This window comes from Echeneis naucrates, chromosome 24 (assembly GCF_900963305.1).
Source record: "Echeneis naucrates chromosome 24, fEcheNa1.1, whole genome shotgun sequence".
NCBI classification, from domain to species: domain Eukaryota; kingdom Metazoa; phylum Chordata; class Actinopteri; order Carangiformes; family Echeneidae; genus Echeneis; species Echeneis naucrates.
This window is the reverse complement of record NC_042534.1, coordinates 15,103,958-15,126,780: the sequence shown is the minus strand read 5'-3', so window position 1 is coordinate 15,126,780 and position 22,823 is coordinate 15,103,958. Positions and strand designations below refer to the sequence as shown.

Sequence of the window (22,823 nt, the reverse complement as noted above, 5' to 3'; positions counted from 1 at the left end):
ACAATTATTCATTTATGAGGCAACCACCAGCTTATATGCCATTATGAGACAACAGTAGAAATGCTACATGATTGATGATTTTGCATTTTGGGGCCAACAGAACATATTTTGGGTTTTAGCCATTTTTCCAGCTGAGCATTACGTTGTCTACAAATCTTATATTGTTACTCATTGATTTGTCATGTTGACATCCCTCCTAATAAAAGACTTACCCCTGGGATGTTGGAAACAATTTCAAATGTGACTCCACAGCCAGGGATGGTGCTGCGATGAGACATCCTCTTAAGCAGACTCTGGGCAAACCCCTGTCACACAGTCAACAGCAGCAGCGATCTTACTTGCCTCATTAGTAATAATTGTGTAATTATGTAATGTAAATTGCAAACGTGCCATTGTGTCAGCTCGCTCCTACCCATCATGCCTCACACACCTGTCTCCCCGTGACGCTGACGCAGATGCGTTTCCTGAGGACCAGCTGCATGTGGGTTGGGTGGCTCAGCTGAACTCTGGCCCGGACCGTCAAGTAGACCCTCTGATCAGCTGATGTCACCCGACTCAGCTGGGGGCACTCATGGACTGTCGAGTCCCAGGACGCCTCCACCTTCACCTGGACCGCATTGAGAAGCGGGAAAATGACTTCTTGTATCCAGTACCTCAGCTTCCTTCATCTTTTCCATGTACACACTTGGTTTTCTTACCTCAGGATCAAAGTGCTTAACAATATGAAGGTCAAAAAAGTCATCTTCATCCTCCCCACTGAGCAAAGCGTCCAGCCCCCCAGCCAATGGGGCAGAGAGACTGGACTGGAAATCATCAGCTGTACGGGGAGCAGACAGAGCATGAGGGGCCTCGATTTCCCAAACTTTGGAATCAGGGTGAGAAAAAGACAGAACACCGTACCACTAAGATCCAGGAACAGGACGGGAATGTGTGTCTCCATCCCAGGGACAGGAACCCTGTGGAGAAGCAGCACCATCATGAAGCTGATTAGACACCCAGTCCATAAAGCAGAGAAGCTGACAGCTCCCTCTGCTTCTGCTGAAAGGCACAGTCACAAAAAAGCTGTCCTCTAGCCACAGTCATGTTTAATACCCAGCTAAGTGTCTCTGCTGGTAGACTGTGGCGACACGAGATAAAACTTTAAGCAGTAAAATGTTGTCAAGCTTTTGTCTATACTTGACGCTGCCCATAATTGTCTGTCATTTAACTGTAATTTGAGCAGCTATAAGAAAGACCAGACCCTGAAGGCTCAGCAGGGTGGAGGGACGCATGTAGTGCTGGTGTCGCTGCGCAGGTTCTGCTGATTGACATCAGCAGATAACGAACAAAGGCATTGTGGGAAAAACTTTAATGGCTGAGTCAGCAACTACACTTTCGGCTCCTCCTGGTGAGTAACAGTTAATAACTAGTGTAATAACCGGAATAATCACACGCGCCTCTCTGCTGGTGCTCCAGGGATGCCGCTCCCAGCCGACGGCACCAGAACAGCGTTCCTCTCTTCTGTGAGAGTCAGACGGCACTCGAGCAGCTGGGACTCCCGCTCCACGTCATCCTCTGACTTATCTATGGAGTGAACACATAGGGGGGAGGAATTAAATCTTCTGATTTCAAAAGGGGCACAAACCAGGATTTACATAAAGACGATTTACCAGCTATTTAATTACACTTTTATATAAAACTTCACCGAATATAATTGTTCTAGGAATAAATTATTCATAAACGAATACAAGTCAATTTTAATAACTATAAGTTTAAACTATTCATTCATTCATTATACTTTGACATTCATTGCAATTATATTGCCTAACAAAGCTTTTCATCCAAATGAATGATTTCACACAAACTGTGAGTGAGATCAAATGATAGTGATTTATTTAGATTAGATTCACGTGAGAAAGTTCAGCATGACGTAATAGGTTATTTACTGTTGATTATTTTCCATCTGACTTTGAACAAGGCGCACTATACATGTTCCCATGTACTGTATACTATAGAGTACCCCATGTCCAGACCAGAAAACATAAATCTTATTAATGTATCAAATGCCATTGATTCATCCACCTCCCCGTTCTCAGCTCTTTTCCTTGCAGCAGAGGCCCTGAAACCTTTTCACACCAAATGGGACCATAGAGACTTTTGCTTTTAGATGTTTCACAACAGAAAGTGTGTGAAACCCATGACACACCTTGTGCCTATGTGTTACCCAGAGGACTCCCCTCAAAAATATATACCATCCAGCACATGTTATATAAACCTGGAGCTTTGACCCATCCACACCATATAATAACAAGAATTGGAATAATAATAATACTAATAACAATGTAAAGTAAAAATGATAATAATATTTGAGGGTTGAGTCTAGCTGTCTTGAAATTGAGTTGATTTATACTGAACAGTGGCAGGAAATATATTGGATGCTCACTAGAAAGTACATGACAGTTAATGTGTGTGTTATAATTTTTGTGTTGATTGCTATAGTGGTCTTCACATCTATTCATGTTTCCAGGCTGAATATGTTTTACAGTTTCACCTGGTTTGGAGATGATTTTCTGTAGCTGCTGGTCCAAGTACTCCTGTCTCTGAGTGAGAGTGACCAACCACTGCTCCCTCATCCTCTCCAGGTCAACCTCCTACACACACAGAAATAAACATTCACGTCAGTTTTTTACAAAACAAGTTTTCATTTTACCGTGAACAAAAGAGAAATACCGTATTTTGCGGACCATTAGGCGCACCGCATTATAAGGCGCAATATCAATGAACGGGTCTGTTTTCATACGTAAGGCGCATGAAAAACATATATAAAGCGAAACAAAACAGTCAGGTAAGTCAAACTTTATTCAACTCATTCACAATAACTCAGAATATTGTTCAGTTGAGACAAATGCAGAAAAATACACTCACATTTTAAATCATTCGTCTTCCACAAATCCATCAAATTCCTGATATGGATTTGAAAATTGGGTTTAGGTTAAAAACCTAACGTTGGCTTGACGTCTAATTATAGTAAGATAACATTGACTAAACGCTGGATGGTGGTTGGCTCCCAGCACTACATAATTAGCTATCTAATGTTGTCTGACGTTGCAGCCCATATCCAACCAACGTTAACACAACGTCCCCGTGTCAGCTGGGAATGCTGGACAATCCACCAAGCTTACCAAAGTCGCAATAAAACATTCTGACAGATTTTTGAGCGCAGTGTACCATATAAAATTGGTTCAAGGTCAGTAAGCACAACAGGAATTCGTTATAAGGTGCACTGCCGATTTTTGAGAAAATGTAAGGATTGCAAGTGCGCCTTATAGTGCGAAAAATACGGTACTTCCAGAGTTTTTTTGGGCATTTTAAAATCAACCTCTAGACCACTGTGCTCCTTTTACTGCTTATGTACTGACCTGATAGCTGTCCATTTCTTCATTCTCACCCTGAAATTCACATTGAGAGAAAAGCACAGTCAAAAACTCAGAACTGTGCTATTCAAGAGAGAAAGATGGCATCTGAATAAGAACAAATAATCCTCATCATGTGTGGATTACAAATTTCTCATTGGATAAATGCTTTCCCTCCTCACCCAGTGTGATCCACTGCTTCTGGACAGATGGGTCTGTTGGACTTTGACATCTCCGATGGACACAGAGAGGATGGAAGCAGTGATGAGGGGCATGGTGCCTGAGTCAGGCACTGGACGCACTTCCACCTGCATCCGGCGGGATTGACCCTGAAGGCACAGACTCGCATTTACTTCATTTGCATAAAATGTATTCTCAGCTGACATTCATCCTACTCTTTAAAGGGTGAGTGCAATGACAGAGAGTAATGTCCATACTTGTCTGAGCTGAAACACTCCTCCAGTGCGGATGTCTTTGGCAGGAAGAACCTCCACAGCTGTGAACTCCCCGGCCTCATTCAGCTCCATCAGCTGCACCCACACCTCCAGTTGACGGGTCACCTCACTCCACCTGCAGGAAGAAGCAGGAAACCCGACAGTATCAGATCTAACCTGACACAACACAATCACGTCACTATTTAGACCATGCTATTGGGGAAGCTCCTAGAGGTCATTTACTCTGATGTTGAGACGTAATGTGATATGATCTAAACCTAAGAGTAGATTAATTGAGAGCCTCTGGTTCAGAGATTAAAATCTATCAGGAGACCTTTGTATCACCTCCTCATATCCTGTGAGCTCATGACAGCATAAAATGACCAAAACAGTGTTTAGAAAATAAGACTTGGCACTGACAGCGCTTCTCATTCATGAATTTAATAATGAAGTTTATCTTTTAATACTATTTTGAGTTTTGTGTAAAAAAAACAAACAAACAAATAAATAAAAACAAAAAAAATCAAAATTTTCCTTAACTGAATGCAGAACAAACTGTACAGTTTAGAAGATAATGGATATCTGTATCACTTATCCAGGAGCATTTCCCAAGTGACATGAGGAAGCTGGGAACAGCTGTCAGACGACAAAGCGAACAACTTGACTGCCTCCACATGATCAAAAAGGATATATGTTTTCTTTTATATCTATTTAAGGCTTTAGCTGAAATGTTGAACTCATTCTCATGATCGCAGGTTGCAGTAACACTGTCCTAGTGTATGTCTCTTTATTTAACTTGTCCAGATATGTTTGGTTGTGTGTTGCTGCTGGGTGAATGCTGTTGATACTCTACCTCTCCCTGAGGGTTCTGGTCTTAGCCTGAATTACTCCGAGGTCCCAGAGTGCCAGGTTCCTGCGGTGGTTGGCCTGTTTGTGGCCATACACTTCAATGGCCACAGCACCCTCGGCCAAAAACTCCAAAAAGTCATCAGACACAGGCACGGCCAACTCCTGCAACCGTGTGAAAATAAGACAGGAATTCATGTCTCCTCCAACTAACAACAGCTGTTTCACTATATCCTCCACTGTTTTTCAACATGCAGAGCAAACCTTGGCGCTGTCAAACACCACAGTACACTGTGGGTCTCTAGAGACACAAGATGAGCTGGATGGCGCCACCTCTGGAGCGATGAACACGGGTTCCTCCTGCCCCCAGAAGTGGTACTGGCAGAAGACGAAGTTAGAGAGGTGGCGAGGGAGACCAGTGGCCTGGAGGATTTTCACCTGAGTGAGAGGAAAAAAATTAAATGATTTAAATGTTCTTGGGTCCAGGGCAGGCTGAAAAACAAAGCCTGAATGATGAATTATATTTCATACTTTTCTCTCAAGTGATGACCTTTAAAAGTGTCGATGTCAGTCGATTTGTATACCTTCAAAGCAAAGGCCTCATGACTTTGTTTTTCTTTGAATACATCATAAGAAAACAGAGGTGATAGGTTGACCCAGAGTTAATTAAACCTGTCACATTTCACAGCACAGTGAGCTGGAGAAAGCCTGACAGTGTGCCAGCCCCATTATTAATCTAAAACTGGTCTCCCACTGGCAAAACCCTGTAGCTGGAGTCACACTGACTCACACTGATCCATACTGAATACACCACTGAACTTGAGATGCCTGGTAGGTGGAATGTACGATGAAGGTATTCAGGAGGAGCTTCGACTCATTTTTTATCTAAATCACCAAAACATACTCACCACACAGTCTAGTTTATGTTCCTGTGGCTCTGCATCTGTGTCGCTCAGCTGAGAGTCAGATTGTCCAGGACTCTCCTCTTCAGAGCCCTCTGTGCCCCGCCATACTTCCACTTGCAGCCGACCTGCCACCTGACAAAAGCAGACCACCACACACACGCCCAGCTGGAGTCATTTTAGGATGCTGATGCTCCAGGTGCTTAATGATAATTTTAGCTGCATACTGATGAAAGAAGAGAGACTAACCATAGAACTGTCTGCCAGCCACAAAACCAAAACACGGAGGTCAAGGACAGCAAAGCACTAGACAAGTTTCATATCACTAAATCATTAATTCCATTTATTTGAAATATTTATGATTCGTTCATTCATCTTCTACTGCTTATCCGTTTCCAGGTCACAGGGGGTGCTGAAGACGATCCCAGCTCACTCTGGGTGAGGGCGGGGTCACCCTGGACAGGTCGCCAGTCCATCACAGGGCCAACACACAGAGACAGACAGAGACCAACAACCACTCACACTCACACTTAGACCTACACCAATTAACCTGAATTTCAGCAAACATGCATGTTTTCAGACGAGGGGAGGAAACCAGAGTAATGGAGGACACCGATGCAAGCAAGGGGAGAACATGCAAAGTCCACAGACCTGGGAATCGAACCCTTTTTTCTGAGAGGCAACCGCACTAACTGATATAATGCAATGCTGCCTGAAACATTGATCAGTGCAACTTTAAATAGATGAATACATGGATACATAAAAAATTTATTATCTGCAATTTTACCCTTTGCTTTGATCACGAGTTGGCTCACTTCTTTATGCCTGTGTCTAAGAAACATCCTGTGTTATATACTGCTTACTGAGTAATATCGACTTCCCAAATCTTAGTTGTATACTCAGCTGCTGCTCTAACCCCTTTGCAAAGTTTCACTTGCAGTAAAATACAATAATATAACAAATAACATAAAACAATAAAAAATGATTTCTACTATCTTTGCTTCAGAATTCCACCAAAAGCCCAATGTGCTTAAAAAAAAAAATATATATATATATATATATATATATATTTATATAACATGGCAGACACCAACAAGCAGTCTATGTGTTAAGCTGTGCTCAACAGCAGACTATCAACTGCACACAGTAGGCTCCTACCTCTCCCTTCTGGTTGATGATAGGTACGGCATACTGCAGCTTGACATCGTGGAACAGGCAGGCCAGGAAAACATTGGCCACGCCAATCAGACTGTGATTCTCCTGCTCATCAAAGAAAGGGTCGGCACGTTTGAAATAGGATCGCATCACCTGGAAGAGAGGGAAGAGCAGGAGCTGACGGATAAATAAACATTGTTGTCTGACTCCAGGGTCCTCAAGAGCTCCTATATACAGAGCCGAGCTAGAAATCCAAATACTCTTGTTAATCTAGGAATCAGTCAGGGATAAGAAATGGTTTTGATTCAAACACATTAAATGATGCCTCTATAAAACACTCTAAACAGTCAAGTCTCTACAAGTTAAATAGCTATCCATTTATCATTAGCCATATTGCTCATTTTCATGGGGTCAGTGGGGGGCTGGAGCTCTCCCAGATGGCATTTGTACAGAATGCTGTGGGGTATACAATCAAAAAAGCATTCATGTGCAGACACCCCTACTGGCACTATTGGAATCAGCAATCAACCAAAGTTTGCATGTCTTTGGACTGTGGGACGAAGCAGCAGTTCCCTGAGGGAACCAACACAGGCCCGTGGGAGAACATACACACTCCACATATGAAGACCCAAATCCCAGGTTTGAGGATTTGAGGATAACCCACAGTACTGTGTCACGCCCAGAGTAAGCTTATGTGATTAAATCATCTGATGTCATTTGTCTCTCTTCACTCACAGGGTTGTCTTCATCAAAGTCCTTCCACTCCTGGTAGAGCTCCCTCATGTCCACCAGCCTGTTCTCCATCTTTTCCAGAGCCCAGATTTGTTTCCCTTTCCCTTTCCGCCGGACCTGGATGGCTGGCTCGCTCAGCACCGCATCACGCTATTGCGAGAAGAAGAAGGAAAAGAAAATGCACTAATTATTCATATCAACCTCAAGCACGTTCGATTTTTTCTTCTACTTAACTCTGAGATGCTCATAATTACACCCTCTACCTTCCTGTTGGCGTTCAGATTGGTGGCAGGTATCTGGAGAGTGACCAGGTACTCTGTTCTCTTGTTCAACTCCTCTGCTATGAAGCCAGCCTCCTGAGCCAGCAGGTTGGCTCGAACGATCTGCTCCTTTAGACGCCGCAGGCTGCGCGTCATCATCGCTTCTCTGCACCACAGACACAAAGAACGGTTTGTCATTCAAACACCAAACTGATCGAAAAGAATCTAGGTATCACGTCATATTGTCTCACCTGTCCTCACTCCATCGCCGCATGCGTTTGTGGGGGCCTGGTGATGTTACCATGGCAGCAGCAGCAGCACCACCAACCAGGAGACCTGACCCATCCAGGAGGTGGGCGGGTTTCTCAGGGGTAAGTCTCTGGCGAAGCTGCTGCAGCTCCTGCTCGTACATCAGCCTCTGCCGCTCCAGGGCACAGCGCTTCTCCTCCTCATGCTGCCTCTCCAGGGTCTGTAATACTGACTGTAAGGGGTCTGAAGAGGAGGAGCAATGGATGTAGAAAGGAAGAGGAGGGAAATGAAAAATGGTGAGTGTGAAGAAATTTCTGTTCTTATCAATTTTAACATTAGCATCTACAGTTGAAGGCCCAGCTTTCTACATTCACGACTCAGCGCTTGTGTTTAAAAACAGCTTCACCAAGAGATGTGGGGCATGAATCCAATTCACAGGACTGTGGATCCTGGAAGTCCAATATTTACCTCATTAACTCCAACTTGGCAAAAACTTTCCACCGCAGTCTTAATTCAAACCACAACAATGTGGGAGATATAGGAGACAGCAAACAAAATGTTGAAAATGTGGACGGGTTGGAATCATTAGGGCTCCAAATATTTGGATTATGCTCAAGTTGATCAGTCTTCTCTTTTTATAGTGCCAGTTCACAAAAGGCATTTTCAAAATCAAACAGGTCTAGACATTCTTGAGGAAATTATTTACAATCCAACAGGACCCTAATCAAACAATTAACTTTGAGGCAGTGGCTGGGGAGAAACACCCTTTGAAGAGGCATAAATCTTGAGGAGAACCAGACTCAAGTCAGGCGACCCTCAGACTCCACTGCTATGATGTGATTCCTTGCCTCTTGTTCCGGCTGCTCACCTTGCATGTACTAGAGATGGAAGAGGCCAAAGTCTCATCAGCTAACCGGGTCAACCTGGACTGGTTTGAATCAGTGCTTTTAAAACTGTGCTGTGGAGCTGACTCTTCTACCACCTCCCTGAGGCACAACTTCAGTTTTGGTTTGAGCCGTTTTTGTTGTTCCCCTTTGGCTGTACTTTAGCACTAATTAGCAAATGCTAACAGAATTATCTCGAGTTGAAAGATGAGTCAATTTGCTACCATACATTAACAAGCCTTCAAGCCGCTATGTGAATGGCTGTAATCTGATTGCAGCCATTTTGAGAGACAAAATGATATGTTTGTGACTAGGTTTAAACTAATCTGCATCCTAAATCGCAAACAAAGGGCTGCAGGCAGTGTAGGGTAGTCAAAGTGCAGAAAGAATAACGCATTTAACGGAGTTCCATCCCCATCTTAAAGATTTTTAGAAGATGCAGACCAAACCTAAACATTTACAGTTTTGAACATTAAGACCATCTTGTGGCCTGGACAGTGAAAACTGAGTTTTAAATGATATCAAGGAGCAATTTACAGGAGTTCAGAAAGACATACAACATTGCAAAATGATGAATAATGCAGTATCACTTTATTTACAACAGCCAACTGACAACAAGATTTGCTGTGATGAATATCATTTGCTCAAATACATCAGCTTTTATGTTACTGTAATTAGGGCTGAACAATATCCCAGAGAAAAGGTTAATTAAGTGATTGTTTTGGAAGATATTTGGATATGATTATTGTGATTGATTGATATGATTGTTGTATCTTTTAATGTAAGTTTACTGTAAGTTTCTAGATGATGGTATGATTTCGTAATGTGAGAATTCTCTAACACGGCAAGATTTCAGATTTGAATATTACACTTGCCCATATTATTGATGTTGATAGTGACTGTAATGCATCACAGAATACAATTGTTTTTGACTCACCGTTGCTGCCCATGCCTTTCATCATGACCTCAGCCTGGGCCAACTCGTAGCTGAAGCTCAGATCGCTCGACACGTCACTGGAAGCATCCGGTTCCACTTCGAGCTGGTCAGTGCTCAGACACGTCTTCATCACAGCCCCACCATCCTCGTCCTCACCCCCTGTGTGGACCATGTGCCTGGGCAGACTAATCCTGTGTGCGTGCATGAGTAGGTGGTTGATGAGTGAGAGAAAAAGAGGAAGAGCCATACAGCAAAAAAAAAAAAAGGAAGAAACACAATGAAGAGTTGTTGACCACATGTAAATGAGATGGTGAGAGAAATTAAACACCACAAACAAACCTGAAGAAGTGGTTGTTACCCCACAGGATTCTGTTACCATGATGAAGCAGGACTGGACTGGTGACTGTGGCACCATTCACACATGTTCTGCGCAGGACAAACAACAGGAAATACAAAAGAGACAGACTGTTTCAGATGACAGCAAGTTATACTGAAGACATTGCAGCTAAGAATTGAATGTAGGGTGCTTTTACTTGCATACACAAAATAAAATGCTTTGGTGCATTCTTATATTTCGAGTCTTCGGTCCTCCAACAGCCTCTAAATTTTCTTTCAACCATCATGCACCTAAACTGTGAAGCATCCACAGTGCTCATAAAGTGATTCTGACACCAATCCCCAGTGCACAGCGACACATGTGAAGCAGCAAATGGCATGTGGCCATCAGTGGATTAGATATTTTCTTCTTTTAAGCTTTGATGATCAAAAATTACTGGTTCGCTCTCTCTCCTTGACTGCAAAGCTGCGCAAACTCTTTTTTCTTAATAAGGTTTCTAAATGAGTGAAATGCCTGTCCCCTCAGAAAGGAAAGGTGACAAAAAAAAGTTCAATCATGAGGTTGGATACGTACCGAGCGTTGCGATGAGGAGTGAGCAGTACGCCATTTTTTTCAGTGATGTCGATGACGCAGTGCTCAGGTTGGATGGCCATTCCACACAGCTGGATGTCCTGTGAGTTGGCTGAGCCCACACGTGTGTGCTCCTACACATGAAAAAACAGAGGGGAGACATATTTTTCTGTTAAGCAGCAAGTACAGACACAGCTGGGAACTGTGGGCCATGTGTGCGCATACCTTCAGGTAGTAGACCAGCAGCTCATTGAGGGCAGGGTCAGCATTGAGGTTGACGAGGAAACACTTGTCATCCACAACTCTGATTCCAGAGGATTGCAGAGAAATTCCCAGGCTCTCCAGCTGCCTTTGTCGCTCCTACAAGAAAACACACATACAGTGCATGAGATGATGATGCTGCTTTGAGCCTGAAGAAAGAAACACGGTCTGCATACTAAATAAACACAACAAGCAATGCCTCACATTTTGAGTTCATCTCCTTGGTTTGATATAATGTATGGCAGCAAGAGTGGGTGTGCGTGTCTGTGTCACCTGTGCCACAGCCTCAGTTTTCCTGAGTTTCTCCTCCCAGGTCACTGTCATTTCTTGAATCAGTTTCTCAGACTCCTCTAAGCGCTCCTTTAGCTCTGGGGCCTTCATTAACTGAGAGCAACAGAAGCTGGATTATGTTCCACTCATAACACTTTTTTATTCACAACATTCACAACACTTATACAAGTTGAACCAAGTAAAAAAAGCGATGGAAACCTCTGCTTCTGTGAGCTGCTCCCTTAGTTTCTCCACTTCTTCTCTCAGCTCTCTGATGATCCTGGCGTTGGGATCTTCGTTGACAACAGCATGGTTGACGATGCTCTTCGCCCTATCTGCGTAGCGCAGGGTTGAAAGTGTCTCGTCGTAATTGTCTGCTGCTGGGCTGATGGTGGCGACCATGGCTGTGCGGCTGTTCCCTCCCAGACTGTCCTGCAGGTGCAAACAGATTTATCCTCAGTGACAAACAAGAAGCTTCAGAAATCAAAAAAAAAAAAAAAAATCTAATTCAGATAAACATTAAATATATGAAAGGTGTATGGTTTATAAGCACATAGTGTTTAGGGGGTGATCAGATCTTTAGAAAGAAACACTGAACACTATTATCACAGTATCTGAAGACAAATTAAAGTCTCATTTAAAAACCCCAAACTTAAATCTGGGAGAGGAGCATTTTTTCCAACTGAGTAGAGCTAATGAAAATAACCAGCTGAGCCTTGAAACCTAATGGGCAAATTAACAAAAAGAACACCAGATAATGAATTATTCAAAATTGACTTCTTTAGATTTAATAAATTCATATTGTACCTTGTATCTGCTATCTTGAAAATGTTTAAATACTGCACAGTTTGGGAATATTGTGTAGGGACTAACTGAAACAGGAGAGCTGCAGAAAACAGTGATTTTCTCTGTACCTTGAGCAGCCAGGTGAGCACAGAGTCTCTGTAGGGAACAAACTTGCTCTTGTTCTTCCCTGCTCCTTGATCTGCCAAGGCTGAGATGACTAAACCCAGGGTACTGAGAGACCTGGAGAGAGGGGGCCGGGGAAGAGGAGCATTATGGGTTGGATCATAACACAGAAGGCAAAAAAGAGTCACCAAAACCACAATTCATTAAATGGTTTTGGCCTGAAGAAGACAGTATTTGTCTGACACATGACAGAAAACTATAGTTTCAGATGAATGCAGCCATCATTTCTCCATCCAGGACTAGCAAATACACTCGCACCTATCTGAGTGCAAATGTGCATATTGATTTAAAATTGAGGTGTGGTGAAATGCATCATTAGCACACTATTATTTTGGGATGGAAGTGGCTGACCAACAAAACCTGGTCTGTGGTCAGAGCTGAGCCCTAACCCTGTTATATGAAGGGAAATGAGTGATATGCTCCTATGCAGGAGGGCTTTGCTTTTATCAACAAGACTATATGTGTTCCTCCAATATTAACGTAAGACACATTTACACATCTCATACTATAACATAAAAGATGTCTAATGTTGTGACTTGTGCTGTTAGTTCCTGGCAGAACAGATTTACTCAGTGTATTTTTTGCTCCCCAGGGCACAGAGGGATGACTCTGGTCAGTCTCAATATGTGATCCACTCACCACAGATAGACTCTAATATTGTGAAACACTGTACCATTGTTATAACAATTCACCAAGGTGCAAGAGTGTCTGGCTTTTAAAGGGAATGGCAGACAGCACTGTAATGTATGATTAATTAAAAGACTCGGTACATCTCTTTTGAACCATGTGTCTGGCACAACAAGTGTTTTTCCCACAGTTGAATAACAAAAGCTTGATGTGAACAAAGAACAAAATCTTTGCCATTATAATAGCTGTGAGGAAAACTGCTTAGCAGCTTAATTATGGTACAGAAAGACTCCAGTTGTGAGCCTTCATTGTTATGCAGTGTGTTTGTTTCTGAGTTGACTTACTTGTTGATGTTACTTCCTTCTTTAAGTCTCTCTCCTGATGCTCCAGTCTTTGCTGCTCGCTCACTGCCAGCCAGGTCCACCAGACTCAGCTTACTCACTTTCTCTCCAGTCGTCTGAGGCAGATAAACAACAACATGCAGACATGCACTCGTCTGATTAGGGGCATTTACAGTGAATGGCAATCAATCAGCACTTAATCTTTGAGTGTTTATCACCAGTGCACCTGATCCTCAGCCTCCATATAATTCTAATATTATTCTTATTTATTAGCATGTATTATTAGCATTACGCTCATAATGAAGGTGTTTATTGTCAATAGTTTGACTGTATGTGTGCATGAGTGTGTGTGCTTCTTACCCCAGACTGTAGATCCATGAGTGTGTGTGTGAGGATGATGTTGAATACAGCGTGCGACCTGCTGCTCTCCTCGTTCATGTTTGTTGCCGCCACTGTGCGAGATTTGTTTCCCTCTGACATCAGAGATTCAATGTCCTGTCGGAGAAAGAAGCAACACGAACAAGCACGTCTAGTCCGAGTTAATCAACAAAATCACTTATTCTCTGGTGGCAGTAAAAACAGACATAAGATATTAGTTCACCAAACATCACAGTACCTTGTAGCTGGCCACAGCCAGACGTGACAGGCCGTCAACATAAGGCCCTAGAACCTTGTGCTCCCTCACTCTCAGAGCCTGTCGACTTCTACAGGGAGAAGACAGTTGTAAATCGCTATGGTCTGTTTAGAATTTAAACTGTTTCCTGTTCCTCTATAAACAATTAAAATATTACAGAGAGTTCTGATTAAGATAAACAACCACTTAACAAGTGGGAAAGGCTCACAGGCCTTTACAACAACAACAACAAATATAATGATTTGTATCACTGAAAAGAAAAACTAACAAAGTACATGAATGGCCTGTAACCTCATCATCCACCAATGAATGAACAAACTGAGGTATAGATTTACCATACTGGAAATGTGAGCTTCAACTAGAGAACAGTTATCACTGATTCATGTGGGAGAGTCATTGTATTGATCAGACGCTGAATAAAAACAACAGTATTCAGCTCAACCGTACTAGCAGACTAAATGAGGAACTTTCATCCTGCTGATATTAAAGTAGAGCCACAGCAAGCTCCAGTAAAATTAAATATGTCAACAACTCCCTGTTTTAAACTCCACTGGACTAAAAGAAGTATTCCTTCACCCTTTGGGGTCGAGCAGGTCTCGGACTTTCTCGTTGTAAATCTCCATGTAGGAGACCTCAACAGTGAAGCTCTCTCCCTCGCGGGCCTCCTGCACAGTCCGGCTGAACAGGGAGCTGCAGAGCCGAGGGATCAGACCAGGCTGCTCTGCTGAGCCCATCATGGTGTATGACTTCCCAGAACCTGGACACAACACATTTACCGCCTTTACCGCCAAATATTCAGCGAAAAATAAACCAAGAAAATCCTGCAGTCTGTTTTTCAACCGTTTCAAGGATTTTCAAATTTTGGGGCTTTAGGAAGTGCATGGAGTGTTTTCATGGCAGCAAGTGAGGGAAGAAAAAGAACATAAATTATGATTCAATATAGTTCTGAACAGTTCTCTTAATGATCTAAAGAAAAAAATGGTTGATTAAAAATAAACAAACAACACTTGTGCAGCTTTCAAACTAATTCAAGAAGCATAAAACAAACCAAAATAAGATGGAAAATTTAGATGTCTAGCAGTCAAAGATTCAGATTGGTTTGTGGTGGAAAATGAGAGTGTTAAATTAAAATCGAATGAAATAAGTGTGAGTGATTCCAGTCTCTTTGGAGTGAATGACAAAGCAGTTAATTATATTGGAAAGACAACCTACAGATACGCAACCACACACACTTGCCTGGGGTGAAATTCACAGTTCAAGCCATGTTTAACAAAATCACCACTCATATATATTTCTGCATTTATAATTAATAAAAAAGTGAATTAAAAGTGATAAAGTAAATTTAAAGGTTAATATTAAACATGTAAACAGCGGGTCTTTTCAGAGAGTGTTTTGACTTATCTGAGGTCATAAAATTATCAATAGCTTGATTCCATTTAGCTACTAATATTCATTTACTTATATTTGTGCACAGACAACATGCACTGCAGGCTAAATACCATGCATTGTAAAAACTCTAAATTAGGACATTAGAAGTCAGTGCAACTAAATTGAAATGGTTTGGATTTTGAACTGTGACAGATATCCTCTATTAGCCCCCCAGTGAGTCTGTATCAGGAAGTGTCTGGACAGTCTGACCAGGCTGTGGCTACCTGTTCAGCATATTTACTAAAGTAGAACTTAGCTTTCCACTTCTAGAGACAGCTGAATGAAGTTTGGTGAGGTTTTGCTTGAGGAACTACACCAGACAACATTTAGTAATTAAGCAGTAAGAATGCAATCACATTTCGCTGCCTTTTAATCAATATTCTGCAGGTAAAGCAGTAACAGTGCAGCTGCTACTGGACTGGTATTGATAAGACAACAAGCTTTTTGCTGTGATGGTACCTGTCTGTCCATAAGCAAAGATGCAGGCATTATAGCCCATAAAGGCGTTGTCCAGCAGACTCTCCCCAAGGCACTGGAACACGACGTCCTGGCCTGCACAATAACCAGACAACAAACACTCATATTTTATTACAACCTATTTTTCTAGGATTTTGTTGCAGACATGTGGCAAACTGGTCTCCCACTTTCAACACAAGCCTAAAATAGACATAGCGTACATTAATATCCATCAGCTTGTGAGGAACTCTGGCATCACAATACATGGGACTACAGGTAAGTAGGGACTAAAAGATAAAGCACATTGAACTCTTCATCCTGTCCATCAAATAGTCCCTTTGATTCCACAAATAGATCAGAACCTCAGGAAACATTCAGTCAGAGGATAAGTTGAGAAATGACTCATAGAGAAGTGAAGTTCCAAGTGAGCTAAAAACGGACGGTGCCAAATCGGCATATGAAACCTACTGTCACTGTGGAAATGTACCAACCTGCAAACTTGTCTTTTTCAGATTCATCCATGGACCAGAAGCAGTAGTCATAGGCAAAGGTCTGAGGAAAATACACATCATCTACATTTACACATATAACCACACATATATTATTATTAGCCAGAACTGATATTAAACTACCACAGTATGTAACGTTAACCTAAAAGTAATACAACACTTACTTTTGGCTGATTCCTGAGGACAGGAAAGAGAAAAAAAAAGAAGGATGTTACTGTGACAGTCTCACTGCCTTGTGAAATCTCACACCAGAGAAAATATAGCACAACAAAAACATGTGAAAATATTCTAACATGGCGCCAAAAACAATGCTGAATTTAACAATACCAAGGTTGCCCTGCTGAGAAATCAGTTGTCCAGGTCAGAGTAAAGTGAGCAAGTTTTGCTGGATCATGGCTCTGATAGCCTCCAGCTGTCAATGTGTAGAGCAAACTACTGAGAGTATTTTGTTTTTTTTCCCCTGCCAGCATTTTCCCAGTCAGTCTGGGGACGCTGAAATCACTGACCTTTCAGTCACAAGGCTGCTGCTCTAACCTACGGTCCAGCTTCTCAACTGGGGTCACAAGCTAATTTGAGCAGGCTACACGGCACTGACACAATGTAGGGCTGCAACTTTTGTATTACATGTGAACAAAACAATATTTGAATAACTTTGATAAATTATTTTGTTCAACAGATTAAAGGTTAATTGCAATGTCCAAACAATTTTCATATTCTGCTTGTCTTGAGTCCTGTGAGTAAGTATTTGCTTCTCAGTGATCATGGTTTAAAAAGAAAAAGGAGGAAATAAAATAAAATCTAGTTTTAAATTTAGCTTTTAGGTCCAATAGTGCCCAGCGGGCCCTTTAATATTGCGTATCTGCCAGTGCCAAGTTCAATCAGATACCTATTTGCTGTGGCTTCATTTTTAAAACAAAACTGGTAGATGTCCTACTGAGTTTGTCTTTTTTTAAATTAAAACAGCTGCATAGTTCAAACTGAAGCTTAAAGCAGCAGCTGCTGCTACAAAAAGGAGCCATTTTGCAAGTCTGGACTCCATCATCTCAAATTCATTCCATTCTCAGCGGCTATACTGAGCTGTCACATCAGCATCACTGCTCCATCATTGCTCCAGCTTGCTCACATCCCGCACATCTCTCTGGATGAGGACTGACTAATCCACAGAAAATGAGTAATATTTCAGTGCTGCGAATTGCTGATCTAAGCACATACTTGATGTGCACTAGTGGTTCAGTGTCAGTTCAGAACAGAACAAGAACACCACAATTCAATGCAGGAACTAAAACCCCAAGTCCAGGTCAAAATCAGCAGAGTAAAGAAAGGCACTTTCAAGGATAAGGAATTAAAGGTGTCTTAATCATAATGAATCTTAAAAATCTGCCAGGGTGACTAATCCTCTTTAGTTCATTGCAAATGTAGTAAGGAATGTGACCCCCAGCAGCACTAAGAACCTCAGTCAGACAGGTCTAAATCTGAATCATCTCACCACAGTCACTGGTCATCATGTTCCTCTCACACCAGGCAACAACAGTACCCCCTGCATCACTCGGTAAACTCACTACCACATTCCAGTCAGTAAATGTCAAGCTTAATTACCAGATGTGCTTAGGCTCCACTGCTCCTTCTTGCTTTTGTCAATCCCATTTAGCATTCATACAGGTGAAGAAAGTCAGTGGTCTACCACAAAGGTTAGTTCAAAGGTTTAAGTTCACTTTAGCACAGGAAATATGTAGTGGTAGTCTAATGCATAGTCTAACAGTCTAATAGCAGTAAGATATATACATACACTCATCTTTTAAATCCATCTATAGTTGTGTAAATGCACAACTATTTGATTACCAGTTTCCCATTTAAATTTAGTAGAGTTGTTTTGCGTTTTACAGCTTGTTTCTGTTTCCCCAGTAATGTAGCAGCTTTAAATTTGCCTTTAGCTGCTAACTGCTTTCTATTTCATCGTCATATCATCAATAAATCATCAGAAATTACAGAGGCTGTCGAGCATTACAGGCGATGCAGTGTGCAACACTGCCCTACAACAACAACTAATAACAATGGTAGCATTAGAACATGAATGCTGAATCATAAAAGAGAACAAATTTCCTTTCCCGCAACTCGAGAATTCATCTGCAGTGATCGCCTAAAGAAGGCAATGAGGTTGTACAGTGCAGCAAAAAAGGTGTGTGAAAAGCACAGGTACCATGATTATATTTGTTAGGGCAAAATAAATTACCCTTGAATATAGGTATCAAGTCCCTAGGGACGCCCTGTCTGTAGCATTGTACTATGCATAACGGTGGGCAGAAAATTGATTTAGGGTAAAAAAAAAAAAAAAGAAGTAGAAGAAAAAAAAAAAAAAAAAAAGGGGAAGGCTTTTATGAAACAAGGCCTCCCTATGTGAGACTTGGCTGGTTCATGAAAGAGCAGCATAAAGTCCTGTCCTTTCCTAGACTGGCAAGGACATTCCTGAGATAACTGGCAGAGCCTCACAGCTCCAAGGAGTCACTAAAAGAGAAGGAGGAGGACGGGAGGTCAGGAAGTCTGTGACCAACAATACACAGCCCTCCAAAAGCAGGCTCCACCAGATTTCAGCAGCTTCATCATATATATCCCGCTTGGGAATGGACATTGCAGACTCTGTATGTAACAGTTCTGAAAGTCAGGATATGAAACAAACAAACATTTGAGATGCTACAAACAGATAAAGAAAACCCCTTCAAAGTGGGGTTCTTATCACAGCCAAGCCCAGATAAGAAGGGCACACAATTTCAGCCTCATTCTCCAAACATTATTCTGCAGGGGCTGATAAACATTCCTGCAACAATTCAATGTCTGTTTGGAACTTGTGCAGTAAGAAATGGATCCATGAAAAATCTATTTTTACATGTTTGCTAACTATTTGTGGGCTCCAACGTTATGAGAACAACAAAGCTTCATTAATATCCATCATCTCAAGGGTCTGACAGGCTCCACCATATTCACGGTTACAGGTACCAAGGGTGCCCTAGTATATTAACAACCCCTGGGGCTAATGCGGCAATTCAGTTAAACCTGTCAGACAGTGAGCTGACGAAGCAGAAACCTTACAGCACTGGCTGGTCAGAGACTCACAACAATGTTTGCTGGAAAACTAATCAAGGGTGCCTTGACAAGGAAATTAAACTTCAAACTATTTCCTTAATCTTGGCTTGTCTTACTCTACTTCTTCTACATTAGCTTTGTGCTGATTTGGGCTCATTGAAGTGCTCCTCTGTGTTGCACTTAGCCTGCAAAACCTGTTCACGTTGTGCCCCAAAGGAGCAACATACCGTTGCTGAAGCGTGTCAGGGCAGAAGAGATACACAAGGATTTCATGCATAAAAAAAAAAAAGCAAAGTACAACGATGAAATATGAGACGGTTCCTGTCCACAAAGACAAGGATTCATGTCTCCAGTCTGCAGAGAATTTCTCTAAGACATACTTACTGAATAAGGTAACCTGAGACAGGGCCAAAACCTCCAGGGAGCATCTACCTGCACTGCTCTGACTCACTGCCACAGAGGGAAGCAGGATCGGACTGCTTTGTCAACACCAAACATAAGGAGGCATGCATGCAATACAGACCTAATGGCATATTTTCAAGTTTAACACAGTCGTTTTGTATCCAAAAAATCCATGAGGGCTAGTTATTATTATTATATTGATGGATTGCTGAGAGTTCTGATATATATTTATTATAAATAGGTAGAAAAGATCTGAATCCTAAACCTGGATCCTCCTTTTCTTTGTCATTTAAATCATGGCTTGACTACCTGAGAATGACTGAGTAGGAACAGACACGCCCTTTGTCAATAAAGTAATGATGCAGAAAAAAGAACAAAGGAGGAAAAAGAATGGAAAAGGAGTAAAAGAAGGAGGTTGGGCAGAGTGAGGGTTAGCTCTGAGCTTCTTTCAAGTAATTGGGTGCTGGATGGGCTGGTTGGAGTCCATATAGACTCTCCTGCCGGTAACCCTTTGGAAAGTAAATTAATGGAAACTCCTGTAGTGTAAATACTGCATGTCCAGGCTGCACACAGGGTAAAGCAGTCACAGGCAGTAGTGCCTCCTTGTTGCCATCACACAACTCTGATAAGTTGATTTTCAAATCAAGACCAATAAAACCTGTCTGAAGTCCCAAGTGAAGGCCCAGCCCTATAATTTGTTTTGTCCTTACATAGCCCGCACAAAGATTCATACAATTTTAAAAGTTCATTCTGACTCAAATCCAAGTCATGTGGCTTCAGCCACACCTTTGCCACTAGGACATACGCACATTTCATGATCCAGAGACAGATTAGCAACAGATAAAAAGATGACATGAAAACAGCATTTAACAATTAAAAGGTATTTATTCAGTGCTAATGTCCCTTTGGTCCTGAGCCACATTATTATCCTCTCCTCTTCTGCATCAAGTATTTTCTATTGCACTTATTTCAACATGAGAAAGTTAAATATAAAAATCTGTGTCTTACCGAGGGTCTCCATTGTTTATGTTGATGATGGCTGGATGCAGAACTGTCTGGTTCCCCTCCATCTCCACCACACATTTTGTTTTTAGGTCTTTTTCTGGGTTAAACCAAAAGATAGGAAGAAACATTACATGATTAATCACTGTAATTAATTTGTAATAGACTGTTGAGAGGTGAACTGGGTATAATGCAGTAGCTTTTGGACCTAATGAGATATGAAATGTGTAAAAATTTAAGTTATAATAATGTACCTTTTAAACAGTCACAATAGTTTGAATGCATTTGTCATCATTTCCCTCAGTAATGACTGACAAAACTCTAAAATGCAGAATAACAACAGGTGGTATACACTGTGTGTGAGCCAGCTTCTCGTGATCCCTAAACAAACAGGCCAACATGGAGGTGCAGGAAATAATTTATTGGAGATGATTCATCCAGGACTCGCCTGTGCAAACATTACAACCAGTTACTACTCCCTGTGTTGGCAGTAAGGAAAAGCATGGTCACACCTTTTATTCCTCATTCCTACCTACAGTAGATTTTAAAGACAAGGACATAACTGGACCTTCTCATCGAAGCCGGATTTAGGACTTTTGTCACAAGTTCTTAATGTGTAGGCTACGTTTTGAAAGACATATTTGCAGTTATAAAAAAATAAATGGAAGGAGGGCATATTTTATGAAATTAAAGGTCAGTACAGGATATTACTGTCACACATAAGTCTATCAGCTGATGCTTGCTCAGCTGTTGCCAGAGGTATTTAGGCCTTTGACAGTGCATTAAATAGTCCCTGTAGGAGCTTTATGGTCCATGTTCTGTCAGGTTGGGATGTCAGTGTCCTTTAACACAACTTTACATCTCCAATCGCACACATCTTTCCAAAGAGGGGAAAAATAAACCTTTTGGGGGCCTGACAGGGAGTGGCAGGAGTGGGGGTTGCTAAAAAACAGAGCAAAAAAAAAAAAACACAGGAATGAAGCCATTGTTTGTCCACAACTACAAATTAGCCATGGCCTCACAAATCTCCAACAGAGGGCCAACACCGAGCAGATATGGTGGGCTGCAGTGTTGGTCTGTCCCTGAACGGCCCAACCGGCCAACTCTCTGCCATCCCACTCACCTCTCCTGTTCATGGGTCGCACTCGAACAGCGACCTTTACATTGGAGTCATTCATGCTGTTGTCATCCATGGTGCCACTTCGCCTGTGGTGAACGAGAGAGTGGACACGAATTACACCACACATGCTTACTAAGTTGGAACTATTTCTTTTTTTTTTCTCCGAGTTACACCTGAACACATCCACTGCGTTTGCCACTGCAGATGCCTGAGATAAACGGCACATACCTATAAATAAACACAGTCAGCAACTCACTCCTTCTTATTATCACAATATTCATTTGACTAAACAGCTAGGGAAACTTCCACGAGGACATAAGAACATAAGAAGCTGTAGAAGAGAGTGTTACTTTGAGGGGAAGCTAACTGACCGTGTGAAAATTGTGTCCCCTGTCCGAGTCCCACAGGCTCCTTCAAGTACACACAGCTGCTAGCCCGGGACGCTTCAGAGAGCTGGGTGACCGGAGCAAACAGACACACGGGGCTCAAATATGTTCATAACTGGAACTGACCCCAAAAGGGCGATTTGTTGGAAACCTCGGTGTCTCCTGAAAGCGGAGGGGAAAAATCACTTACAGTCCAGAGTTCATTGCGTCGCGCTCGTCCACCTGTTGCATTTCCTGAAACTCCCCGCAGAGATCGGCCAAGCCATGTCTGCAGGCAGCTAAAGGGATTTGCTGTGAGATTTGCTGAGCTCCCCCCACCACCACCAGCACCAGCACCAGCAGCACCACATGCGCTCTGCTCTGCACACGCTGGTCGGAGTGCGTGTAGGGGGGGGAGTCAGCGCCACGGTGCGGCTGCACACTCACTGCACGTCCACGGCCTCTCACGTCCAGAACACATCAGTGAGAAACATACAAAAAAAAAAAAGCATGACAAATTTCACACACAGGAGATCAAAACCGATGCGCTGCTTTAACAAGACAACATTTTCAAACGTAACATTTCAAAACGGCCGTTTGTTCAACTTCAGAAGCCGTCTACGTTGTTTTACGACAATTGTTCTCTGCATTACGGCAGAAGTC

General features: G+C 42.2%; 1 protein-coding gene across 2 annotated transcripts in view; it reads right to left on the bottom strand.

The window, feature by feature from the left end:
- LOC115038023 (kinesin-like protein KIF13B) overlaps window positions 1-22,563 on the bottom strand; it is a 34,168-nt gene extending 11,605 nt beyond the window's left edge. The window contains exons 1-34 of one of the 2 annotated variants that reach the window (XM_029496832.1): window positions 22,372-22,563; window positions 22,167-22,248; window positions 21,799-21,881; window positions 20,682-20,775; window positions 16,358-16,370; window positions 16,176-16,236; window positions 15,688-15,780; window positions 14,377-14,557; window positions 13,783-13,870; window positions 13,527-13,661; window positions 13,170-13,282; window positions 12,144-12,255; window positions 11,449-11,661; window positions 11,233-11,343; window positions 10,924-11,058; window positions 10,702-10,832; window positions 10,131-10,217; window positions 9,792-9,982; window positions 7,973-8,213; window positions 7,725-7,887; window positions 7,465-7,611; window positions 6,733-6,882; window positions 5,581-5,709; window positions 4,937-5,110; window positions 4,680-4,837; window positions 3,830-3,962; window positions 3,575-3,721; window positions 3,399-3,428; window positions 2,531-2,630; window positions 1,437-1,563; window positions 901-956; window positions 699-817; window positions 431-607; window positions 213-305 (exon numbers count right to left, since the gene is read on the bottom strand). In XM_029496832.1, coding sequence (XP_029352692.1) covers window positions 213-305; window positions 431-607; window positions 699-817; window positions 901-956; window positions 1,437-1,563; window positions 2,531-2,630; window positions 3,399-3,428; window positions 3,575-3,721; window positions 3,830-3,962; window positions 4,680-4,837; window positions 4,937-5,110; window positions 5,581-5,709; window positions 6,733-6,882; window positions 7,465-7,611; window positions 7,725-7,887; window positions 7,973-8,213; window positions 9,792-9,982; window positions 10,131-10,217; window positions 10,702-10,832; window positions 10,924-11,058; window positions 11,233-11,343; window positions 11,449-11,661; window positions 12,144-12,255; window positions 13,170-13,282; window positions 13,527-13,661; window positions 13,783-13,870; window positions 14,377-14,557; window positions 15,688-15,780; window positions 16,176-16,236; window positions 16,358-16,370; window positions 20,682-20,775; window positions 21,799-21,868 — 3,972 coding nt within the window. In that variant the 5' untranslated portion in view covers window positions 21,869-21,881; window positions 22,167-22,248; window positions 22,372-22,563. Of the gene's footprint in view, window positions 1-212; window positions 306-430; window positions 608-698; window positions 818-900; window positions 957-1,436; window positions 1,564-2,530; window positions 2,631-3,398; window positions 3,429-3,574; window positions 3,722-3,829; window positions 3,963-4,679; window positions 4,838-4,936; window positions 5,111-5,580; window positions 5,710-6,732; window positions 6,883-7,464; window positions 7,612-7,724; window positions 7,888-7,972; window positions 8,214-9,791; window positions 9,983-10,130; window positions 10,218-10,701; window positions 10,833-10,923; window positions 11,059-11,232; window positions 11,344-11,448; window positions 11,662-12,143; window positions 12,256-13,169; window positions 13,283-13,526; window positions 13,662-13,782; window positions 13,871-14,376; window positions 14,558-15,687; window positions 15,781-16,175; window positions 16,237-16,357; window positions 16,371-20,681; window positions 20,776-21,798; window positions 21,882-22,166 lie in introns of both variants that reach the window. The other variant, XM_029496833.1, reaches the window with a different exon arrangement.
- Window positions 22,564-22,823: the final 260 nt, after the last annotated feature.